Here is an 11,825-nt window from a genome sequence, read left to right on the forward strand (position 1 = left end):
TCCTGTTGCCCCTCTGACATTTGATTCCTGTCTAGAATCCCCTTTGAACTTTGGGGAAGTTCTGATCTAGATTCAGATCAAAATCTTCCAACTCACTCCTGTCTCTAATTCTGCTCCTTGATGATGATCTAGTTAAAGCAGCTGCTTAGGAGAAACAGATGGAGGTGAGATGAACAGTCTTTTCTCTGCTCACCTCAGCCCTAGCCCCATTTCCATTCAGAAGAAAAGGAAAATACCCTGCCAATGAGGACGGCTCTGTCCACAGCTCCTCAGATGGGAAAGGTTGGTGAGAGAGGGCAGGAGGCCTCTATTCAGAGATGACCCACTCACCCCCACCCCTAGCCTCCCCATCCCCACCCCCAGCCTTCATCCCCTAGTGAGAGCGGAGAATCACTGAAAACGTGGCAGGAATGCAAAGGAGTCCAAGGAAAGGAGCTCTGTACTTGGCTCTCCTCTGTGCTGCTGTCCAGTGCCAAGCTGTGTACAAAGTCCCTTCACTCTTTCATGTCTCTCCATCTCCTTCTGTGCCATGCTTTTCCCGTGACCCACCTCCCTCCTACTCCTTCTCCCCATCTTTTCTCTGCTCTCACTTCCCCCTCTCTTTTCCTCCCCCTCCATAGCCCTTCTCCTCTCTCCTCTCCCCTTTTCCATGTCACCTCTTTCTCCAGCCCTTGTTTTTACCTTTCCTTCCCAGAGTTCTAGGGGTTCCTCAGACATGTTGAGCAGGGTCAGAGGGGAGGGACTGTTCTGCCACCAGCTTATGCATTAGTAGGTCCCACATGCAGCGATTGTCATTGAAAGGGCATGGCTCAGTGCCCTCACACTGTAGGGGAGCTGGGATCCTTTATGTACTTTTTAAACTGATAGTAACAACATTTTACTTAATATTTTAGCACTCGAGAAATGAAGACTAGGAACATTGATCCAGAGATACTGCTGGCAGGCACTTGGCAAGTTCCCAGTGTGTCGCTCTGTGTGGGCACCTCACTTCTTACCGTCGACAATCCCCTGCTTTTCCCATCCTGATTTCCCCACACTCAGCTCTGCCAGAGCACCTGAATCTTTAATTATTGATTTATTTGTATTATGGGAGCACTCAGAGTGCCAGCAATGAGCCCTTCGTGGGAGGTGCTGTACAAACACAGAACAACCTGTAACACGCCAGGCTGCCTCAGCTCTGGGCCTCCTGAGAGGATTCCCAGTTGTGAGTTATATGAGGCGGTGTGATATGGACAAACCTCCCCTAGGGACTGGTTCAGTCTTCCATTGCCTGGTACTTTTGGTCTTAACATATGGACTTGCCTGCTTGAAATCCTACTTGGAACTGCATCAGTGTCAGAAGATTGTTTTCTGCTAGCCCAGCTCACGAGTGTGGGGCTGCTGATAGTGGAAGGAGAGGGCGGGGGGAGGGGATGGACATGGGGAACACCAGTCCCTAGAGGGAAGACTGTGGGCCTTGTCAACCCCCAAATGCTGTGGTGTGGAACAGGCTCCTGGTGGCACCTAGCAGGAGGAATCCCACATGCTGGGCTTGAACACTGGAGGGCCATAGGCATTGATTTCACTCCCTCCTCGGGGGGCTGCCCTTTGCTAAGTGCCCTGCAAACGATTAGAGTTGTACAAGCAACTGAGAACTGTGAAAACTCACTCTAAGATGAGTCCCTAGAACCATCCTAGCCGGGGCTCCGGGCAAACCCCTGGCCAGAGCCCCTGAAACAGTTAACGGCTACACAGGCTCCCTCCCACAGGTATGATCTCACCCCTCTCATCTGCCAATCCCCGCTCAGCGTTACAGCAAAAGAGCCAGAGCCAAAGCTCCCAGCAAAAAGCGAGAGGCAGCCAGCGAGCTGCTAGCTGTGGCCCTGGGCGGAGGGAGCGAGTACTGAGCTGAGACAAAGGCAGACCATGTAGGACCTGCGTCTCTGCTTTCATTCACAGAGCAGCCCAGCAGTGGTGGCGCGGGGTCCTCCCACGCCCGGCTCTCCCTCCCGTTGTTTTGGCTGCTTTTGCTTTGCTTGCCAATATGATGGGCTGCAAGTCCAACTCGCTCACTTGTCTGCAAGGAGGGAAGCCAGCGCTGCCTCTGACCACCACCACGGACTCCACGGCTACACTCAATAAGCTGGCTCTGGCCACGGGGGGCACTGAGAAATCCTGGTACCGGTGCATTTTCCCCTTCGGCATCGTCTCCCTGGTCATCGGCGTCGCAGCGACGTGCATCACCTTCATCATCAATGGGCCGCAGATGGACATCGCCAAGGCGGTCTCGGTGGCCACCTTGATGTTTGGAGTGGGCCTGCTGGTGGCTGCTTACATCTGCTGGCGGGCCAAGCGGGAAAGGCAGCGGCAGAGGCAGCGAGAGGAGCCCCTCTCCTTAGAGCAGGGAGCCCTATGATGCGGGCCTGGGGAGGTGCGGAGACAATACCCCAACCGGTAGACCCAGGCTGGTGACATCTCCCTTCTTCCTGCACCCCATGGTGGAGGTGGGGGGCTCTGTGGACCACACCAGCACTTGAGAGCCTGGCTCCTGCCCGCCCTTGTTTGCTGCCTGAGCCGAGCCATGTCACCGCCAGTACAAGTGCAGCCCCGGTCCCCAGGAAGGATTATAAGTCACCTCTGCAAGCAGCAGGGAGGCGCGGCTGGCGACACAGCAGACTCTCCCGACAAGCTCACTTTCGAAGAGCAACAGGCTCTGGGTGGAAGTGTTGGAACTAGCTTGAGAAAGTCACCGGAGAAAGCGGAGCTGCCAGTCTCCGCGTCCACTCACAGCACTTCTAAAGAGCGGCTTTGTCTCGAGCTGAGAACCGCGGCACTGGAGATCTGACACCTGCAAGGAACCTGGCTCCATCCAACTGAAATTTTCCAAGAAGCTGCTGAGCTGGGGCCGAGTTACAGAACTAGTGCCCTATGTCTCTGCTTTTGTCTCTGGTGCATGGCGGGGGGAAGAGGGCTGAAAGAGCCTCGAAATGCTTGGATTGGTGTCAAAAAGACATTGGTCATACCCCTTCTCCAAGAGAACCACGATGCCCCGGACCAAAGGCCATTATTGGATTTTCAGAATGAATGTATGCAACGTGGGGAGTTCCTAGGAAGTTTTAGGGCCAAGCAGACGCCATCTCTGTGTTTAGTGGAGACAGGGAGGAGCAGTACACTCAATGAGCAATGGGGGGGGGGGAGGCAGTGAACCCCAAAGAGCTAAAGGAAAAGGGAGCACCTCTGATGTGGGATGGGAGGGTGGTAAGCGAGGCTGAAACTTGAGGTAGCAGGGTGGTGTGACCTCCTCTGCGGAGCATGGCTTAGCACCGAGAGGAGGGGCTGGTGCCTGGCTGCCATGCCCTCCTTGAGGAGTATGACTGGGGGCACAGGTAGCAGGGGAAGGTCAGAGGAGGGCATGCCCTCCCACTAGATGCATTGCACAGTAGGAGAAGATACCAGGTTGGTCTGCCCTTCACTGTGGAGCAGGGCTGGGCATACAGAGAAGGCTTAAAAGCACTGGATCTTCAACCCATGGTTAATGTGTCTGTGCTTCACACTGGATGTCTCTCTACCCTTTGCTGGGCTGGCCCAGCCACAGGCAGTCTGCACCAGCATGATGTAGCTGAGCTGGCACTGGATCCTAAACCATTAGGCAGGGAGGAGAGGCTACAACTGCCTGCAGGAGGAAGAAAGCTGAGGATATCCTGGGGGAAGGGGGCATTTGCTAACATGTTCAGAGTAGATCTTGACAGTGGTAGGAGAGTGAGTATAAAGGGGATATTGACTCCCACTGGTACAGAGCAGTGGCTAGATTGGGACCTGTAGCTGCAGTCAAAGGGGGCAGGAGGAGAAGGGTATTTTACAAACCTTTTTTGAATTAAGAAGCAAGGGACCCAACTCCAACCTGTAGCCTCAGTGCTATAAATCCCTTTAATCTAAACCAACCATTTGTCTTCCCTCCCCATCACCCTTCTGGGAAGCATCTTCTGCCCCACGCACTTAGCCTAGTCTTTCACTCTGATCTGGTGGGATCTCTGGGGCAGGGTCTGGCCAGACTGCAACAAGGAGGACCACAGTATCAGCTGCCCTTCTGCTTCCCATCTACAGATGGGGTCACCCATCCTACACCAACCCCAGAGGGCACGCTCCTGCAAACAGCCCACTGCAGACTCCTTCCCGACAGAGACGTGCCAGGAGCTACAGAAAGCGGCTGCTCTCCTGGCTTTGCAGCAGCTGGAGCCTTTCCCCAAACACAACAAAAATGGAAAAATTGAACTAATAAGGACAGGAGCCTAGAAAGGGGGCAGGCGGGGCTAAGGAGAGATGGGGGAGAGAACCCATGGTGGCCTTCCTGTGCCTTCTTTTATACTTCCTTCCCAGAAAATCTTCAGCCAAGTTACATTCCTTTGTTACCTACCCTAAAGATGTTGATGATGGACAGTAGTGCAGGTTCCAGTGGGAAGGAGAGAGGACTGGGAAGAGGACCCTGCCTCCCCAGCATACAGCTATTTTGCAAAGGCAGAGAAAGAGATGGTGAATTTTAGAAAGTCTCTTGTGTGTGGGTAGGAGGAGGAATGGAAGCCTGCTGGGTTAACCCCTTCTTGCTTGGCTTCCTCCCAAGAAATGGACAGGCTTTCTATAATTAAGCTCCTAAAGGCATGTCTGCTTTCTCTCTTTCTGTGTGCTGTAATCAAATAGCCCCCAACAGCCTAGTGAAATCCCCGGCATTTCCTGGGCTGCCGGATTGTGTGTGTGAACCACGTCTGTTCTGATGATCTCTGGAGTGAGCAGCAGCTTTTAGATTCAGATCTCTTTCCCAAAGTTTGAGGGTGTTTGGATGTGGGGTTCCAGTTTGGGCCCATTATAAGAGCTATAAAGTTTGGAACCAAATGTCCACAAAGTTTCAAGGGGGTGTGGATTCACTCTCAGATCCATCTCTAACTGTGGCTTCATTCTGGTGAGATTAAAGGGGAGGTGGCAAAGCAGTAAAGGGCAGTTCAAGCTTCTTCAGTGGGCAAGCTGCTGAAAGGTAGCAGGTGCCCTGGCCTCAAGCATTCCTACCAGGTACCATTCTTGCCCCAGCCTCTTCATGCATCTTTAGGAGTGAACAGAGTGATGGTTCCAACTGCACCAGACTTTGACTGTACCTGCTGCCTCCTACTCATCTGTGAGCAGTGCGCTAACCCTTTCCTGGAGCTTGCAAGAAGAGAGTCCCTTGCAAACTGGAGTGCGCCCAGCTGAGTGAGAGGCTGAGGCCCAGCCAGGCATGATGCAGGAGAACCTGGGCTCGAGTGCCTGAGAAGTACCACCCCAAGAAATTGTGACTTGTGTGCTAAGTGTCCCCCTTCGTGCCCCTCTGAATGTGGTGTTCCGAGTGGATCAGAATAGCAGTGCTCTATGAGTGAATTTGCTCCTAACCCATTCATCCCTCTCCTTCCCCACACACAGAGTTCAGGGAAATCCTAGACCACGTGACTTCAGTACTATCCCTTCCCCATAACCTAATCCAGCTGAGAGTCCATATTTTAAAATGTTCATAAAATAGTGCCACCATCTGTGCTTGAAAACAAAGCCAGGGTTCTTCTGACACAGACTAACCCCAGGCAGGAACCCAAGAGTCTAGGTAGTGCAGCACCTGGGGTACGTCACACTGTGTGCTGATCTTGCCCACTTGTTCCAGGAGCACCTCAGAGAGAACACCCTGTGCATTAATTCATGTGCACGAAGGATGGAGCATCAATCTTAAAAGGCCTCTGATGCCACTGGGAAAATATTCCAAAGAAGCCATTGGCATTAACCCAGGAATTCAGTGAAGTCTCAGTCACTTAAGTTGAGGCAGAAGTTGACCTCTGCTGCTTAGATGCAGTTCTACTTCTGTATCATGCCTTTTCTTGAACTCTAATAAACTGTGAAGCTCAAATCACTGTGAAGGGCAGCTCTAGCTACATGCTCACTATTATTATTACTATTTTTCCTTGCTCTTTAGTGGTAAGGATATTTCTGCAAAGAGGGTCTGTGTTGCTTGCAGGTTCATCTGCACTTGCTCTATATGCCTCCCATTCAGAGCCACCCTATTATGACGACATCTCAATTCTTATGTTGCCATCCAGGGGAAATCAAGGTTTTGACTGAGTTGATTAGAACTGGAAGTGCTAATAAATAAATACAACTATGACATTGTTGGCATCACTGAAACTTGGTGGGATAATACACATGATTGGAATGTTGGTGTGGATGGGTACAGCTTGCTCAGGAAGGATAGACAGGGGAAAAAAGGAGGAGGTGTTGCCTTATATATTAAAAATGTACACACTTGGACTGAGGTAGAGATGGACATAGGAGACGGAAGTGTTGAGAGTCTCTGGGTTAGGCTAAAAGGGGCAAAAAACAAGGGAGATGTCATGCTAGGAGTCTACTACAGGCCACCTAACCAGGTGGAAGAGGTGGATGAGGCTTTTTTCAAGCAACTAACAAAATCATCCAAAGCCCAAGATTTGGTGGTGATGGGGGACTTCAACTATCCGGATATATGTTGGGAAAATAACACAGCGGGGCACAGACTATCCAACAAATTCTTGGACTGCATTGGAGACAACTTTTTATTTCAGAAGGTTGAAAAAGCTACTAGGGGGGAAGCTGTTCTAGACTTGATTTTAACAAATAGGGAGGAACTCGTTGAGAATGTGAAAGTAGAAGGCAGCCTGGGTGAAAGTGATCATGAAATCATAGAGTTTGCAATTCTAAGGAAGGGTAGAAGGGAGAACAGCAAAATAGAGACAATGGATTTCAGGAAGGCAGATTTTGGGAAGCTCAGAGAGCTGATAGGTAAGGTCCCATGGGAATCAAGACTGAGGGGAAAAACAACTGAGGAGAGTTGGCAGTTTTTCAAAGGGACACTATTAAGGGCCCAAAAGCAAGCTATTCCGCTGGTTAGGAAAGATAGAAAATGTGGCAAAAGACCACCTTGGCTTAACCACAAGATCTTGCACGATCTAAAAAATAAAAAGGAGTCATATAAAAAATGGAAACTAGGACAGATTACAAAGGATGAATATAGGCAAACAACACAGGAATGCAGGGGCAAGATTAGAAAGGCAAAGGCACAAAATGAGCTCAAACTAGCTACGGGAATAAAAGGAAACAAGAAGACTTTTTATCAATACATTAGAAGCAAGAGGAAGACCAAAGACGGGGTAGGCCCACTGCTTAGTGAAGAGGGAGAAACAGTAACAGGAAACTTGGAAATGGCAGAGATGCTTAATGACTTCTTTGTTTCGGTCTTCACCGAGAAGTCTGAAGGAATGCCTAACATAGTGAATACTAATGGGAAGGGGGTAGGTTTAGCGGATAAAATAAAAAAAGAACAAGTTAAAAATCACTTAGAAAAGTTAGATGCCTGCAAGTCACCCGGGCCTGATGAAATGCATCCTAGAATACTCAAGGAGCTAATAGAGGAGGTATCTGAGCCTCTAGCTATTATCTTTGGAAAGTCATGGGAGACGGGAGAGATTCCAGAAGACTGGAAAAGGGCAAATATAGTGCCCATCTATAAAAAGGGAAATAAAAACAACCCAGGAAACTACAGACCAGTTAGTTTAACTTCTGTGCCAGGGAAGATAATGGAGCAAGTAATTAAGGAAATCATCTGCAAACACTTGGAAGGTGGTAAGGTGATAGGGAACAGCCAGCATGGATTTGTGAAGAACAAATCATGTCAAACCAATCTGATAGCTTTCTTTGATAGGATAACGAGCCTTGTGGATAAGGGTGAAGCGGTGGATGTGGTATACCTAGACTTTAGTAAGGCATTTGATACGGTCTCGCATGATATTCTTATCGATAAACTAGGCAAATACAAATTAGATGGGGCTACTATAAGGTGGGTGCATAACTGGCTGGATAACCGTACTCAGAGAGTTGTTATTAATGGTTCCCAATCCTGCTGGAAAGGCGTAACGAGTGGGGTACCGCAGGGGTCTGTTTTGGGACCGGCTCTGTTCAATATCTTCATCAACGACTTAGATATTGGCATAGAAAGTACGCTTATTAAGTTTGCGGATGATACCAAACTGGGAGGGATTGCAACTACTTTGGAGGACAGGGTCATAATTCAAAATGATCTGGACAAATTGGAGAAATGGTCTGAGTTAAACAGGATGAAGTTTAACAAAGACAAATGCAAAGTGCTCCACTTAGGAAGGAAAAATCAATTTCACACATACAGAATGGGAAAAGACTGTCTAGGAAGGAGTACGGCAGAAAGGGATCTAGGGGTTATAGTGGACCACAAGCTAAATATGAGTCAACAGTGTGATGCTGTTGCAAAAAAAGCAAACATGATTCTGGGATGCATTAACAGGTGTGTTGTGAGCAAGACACGAGAAGTCATTCTTCCGCTCTACTCTGCTCTGGTTAGGCCTCAGCTGGAGTATTGTGTCCAGTTCTGGGCGCCGCATTTTAAAAAAGATGTGGAGAAATTGGAAAGGGTCCAAAGAAGAGCAACAAGAATGATTAAAGGTCTTGAGAACATGACCTATGAAGGAAGGCTGAAAGAATTGGGTTTGTTTAGTTTGGAAAAGAGAAGACTGAGAGGGGACATGATAGCAGTTTTCAGGTATCTAAAAGGGTGTCATAAGGAGGAGGGAGAGAACTTGTTCACCTTAGCCTCTAAGGATAGAACCAGAAACAATGGGTTTAAACTGCAGCAAGGGAGGTCTAGGTTGGACATTAGGAAAAAGTTCCTAACTGTCAGGGTGGTTAAACACTGGAACAAATTGCCTAGGGAGGTTGTGGAATCTCCGTCTCTGGAGATATTTAAGAGTAGGTTAGATAAATGTCTATCAGGGATGGTCTAGACAGTATTTGGTCCTGCCATGCGGGTAGGGGACTGGACTCGATGACCTCTCGAGGTCCCTTCCAGTCCTATAATCTATGAATCTATGATTCTGGCTGGCATTTCAAATTGTGATGAATTTGAGTTTTCTTTAAAAAATTCATCCTCTAACCCTTCTAGTTTCAGAGGAAGCCTTCAGAATATGACCCAATGCAGTGTTGTGTGAATCTGAGAAATGTGATTGTCATTAACTCATTTGTCATTAAATGTGAAGCCTTAAAACAACAATGTAAATAGCAACATTGTTCATTATTTTGCCCTGATCATTTCAGCAGAAACATGCAGCTGCTCTTGGGATTTTGGGAGGAGCCTGAGCAGAGTGTGTTTACCAAGCTGCCAGTTGTGCGGCATAGATGCTGTAGGAGCAGATGAACTCGCAAGCATCTAAAGATCCATTTTGCCTGAAGTATCCTTGGAAATTTGAGAGCACGCGCGAGAGAATAACACAGAGAATGGAGGCATTGTGCGCAGAACTGCTTCTAAATGGAGTCAGTCCTGAAGTATTCTGGGCAGTCAGTGGCAAATTCCTGGCTTTGCTCTTTTGTACGTCACACTCTTTCTGATCTTAAGCTATGGCTCCCTAGTGCTGAATTTCCTCTCCCTTTCCACTAAAGGAAAAAAGATTGTCTTTGAAGGCTGCAAGGAGGGGATCATTTACTTGATGAAGTGGAACAGTTCTTGGAGAGAGAGTGTGAGCGGGACCAAAAAAAGCCAGTATAAAAGATAAACATTTTCCCTCCTCTCTCTGCAATTGTTTTGTTCTCCTGAATGCTGGTGGCTCTTCCCCGGGGCTTTGAGTGCTGGGCTGTATTAGGCAGGACAGGGAAACTTTCTCCCCTTTTGGTTGATTGATTTCGTGGCCACAATAATATGTGACTGGGGAGGATTGTGTTAAGCACTTAGGCCTTCCGGTGTTTAGCAAAGACATTGGAAGCTGGAATGTAAGGGGCATTTGGCCAGCCTTAGGCATGGACAGTGTGATAGCACAGGTTCCCCTCATGCTAAGGGTGCCCCGCCCACCAGGAGCTTGCAGGAGCTATCTGGCTTGTTGAAATCTGTACTCTAGGAACACCCATCCCTGGGAATGGGGGAAGGGTGAAGCTAGTTGGTTCCATCCCCATTGCATATGTGCCTGCCTTCCCCAAATCTCTGCCAGTCACATCACAGAGGCTTGGGTGGTCAGAGTCCACTGACTGACTGGTTCCCTTTGCAAGTGGAGGATTCTGCCTAGGGCCTCCAATGCCTGCCTTTGCACAGGGAGGGCCCTGTCTGGGTATTTTTCATGCAACCTCAGTCCATGTGAATCCCCTTCATCTTCCCATCCCTCAGCTGCACAGGCATGCGTGTGCACACACTCATACACCCTCAACCAGGAGCACTGGTACTGACTGCTGCTGGATGCATAGCTAGGGGGCTGGTTCTTTCAGTATAGAGCATTTTTGGATGGAAGAGGGTGCTTGTGTGCGCTGTAATCCTGTTACTGACACTGAAGGGTTGGAAAGCCTCAGTCTGGAGGCCTGCGTTCTATGGCTATGACACAGCCCACGTCACTGTGTGAGCCCTACGGAGGAAACCAGGGACATGCCCCATAGAGCACAGTGCACTCTGCAGGGTGTTGGGTAGAGCCTGCTTGGTAAAAGCCAGGATTAACCCCTTCTAGATCCAACAGCACTGAAAAGATACTTTTTAATAATAAAGGAATAAAGCTCATGGTTACCCTGTTTGCTCATTCCCACCCCCCACCTCCCCATACCCCATAGTGCCTGGGAAGAGGACTGAGTAATTTGCACTGTCAGGAGAACAGAGGTCTCAATTTCTCACACTTTCTGCTCTAAATCCCAGTTATGGGGATGCGTTCTAGTTCCAGTGTGACTAGCGGCCAGTCAGATCACTCTATTGGAAAGTTGTTTAGAGAGGAGGGATGGCCCAGTGTTTAGGGTGCAAACCTAAGATTTAGGAGACTAGGATTCAAACCCCTGCTCAGTCACAGACTTTCCTATGTGAGCATGAGTATGCCACTTAGCCTCTCTGCCCTAGTTCCACCTGGGTGCAGTGGAGATAATACTTCCCCACCTCCCCTTTCAGGATAAATATATTAAAGATTGCAAGGTTTTTGGGTACTACTGTAAGGGGGGGGGGAGGGGCAGATAAGTACCTCAGCTCAGTGGAATTATCTCTTGGCCTTACACCAAGATCTGAGTATCTGATACAATCTCTAGTGAGCTCAGCCTTTAGCAGGAGGAAGCAGATTAACAGAGTAATGACACAGCATGATGGATAAAGACAGCATCCAATTTAATATGTAGGCAGCGCACTGCCATGCTTTGTCAAGTTTTCCCTGAGGTGGAGGAAGGATCTGCTGTTCACATGCTACTTGGTTTCTACTGGGAGTTGGTATTTTTTGCAACTATCCCTGGATCCTATGTCAGTACTCTAGTCTTATCTTTCAGAGCGGGACACACATGCACATTACACAGAGACGTACTTCCACACTACTTCCTGCTTGCCACTAGTGACTCTGACCTGCTGACCCATACCTTGCCTTGCAGCAGCTGTTCTTCCCCTGAAGTGCTACATATGCCATCCGAGATCCGACAAAGAAGCCAGAGAAGTTCAAAACTGCAGAGGAAGAAGTGTGGTCTCATGGTGAGGAACCATGGTTATAGCATATCAAGGGGGCTCAGGATGCCAGATTCTGCCATGCACTTGCAATTTGAGTTTGTACAAGCCACTGAAACTCTCTGTGAGCTGTTGTGTTCATGGCACACACACACAGACACTAGGTAGAAGAAACATGCTGGAAGGCTGCTATGTAATATTGCTTTATTTCTTAGAATTCAGAATGATAAGCACACAAGAACCCCAAAACAGAGCAAGACAAAGTAGGCTTCTCTTAAAACAGAGAGGAACACACCATCCAACCTTATTCCAGGCTATCTGCAAACTGAGTGTTTCG

The 11,825-nt window shown here is 48.7% G+C and overlaps 1 protein-coding gene across 1 annotated transcript; it reads left to right on the forward strand.

Moving 5' to 3' along the window:
• The first annotated feature begins 1,863 nt into the window (after window positions 1-1,863).
• On the forward strand, window positions 1,864-11,458 carry LOC128844958 (transmembrane protein 100-like). Its single transcript, XM_054043144.1, has 2 exons — window positions 1,864-3,065; window positions 11,422-11,458. Exon 1 carries the CDS (start codon window positions 2,024-2,026, stop codon window positions 2,393-2,395), a length of 372 nt encoding a protein of 123 aa, XP_053899119.1. The 5' UTR covers window positions 1,864-2,023; the 3' UTR covers window positions 2,396-3,065; window positions 11,422-11,458.
• The last annotated feature ends 367 nt before the right edge of the window (window positions 11,459-11,825 follow it).

This window comes from Malaclemys terrapin, chromosome 10, assembly GCF_027887155.1.
Source record: "Malaclemys terrapin pileata isolate rMalTer1 chromosome 10, rMalTer1.hap1, whole genome shotgun sequence".
Lineage (NCBI taxonomy): Eukaryota > Metazoa > Chordata > Testudines > Emydidae > Malaclemys > Malaclemys terrapin.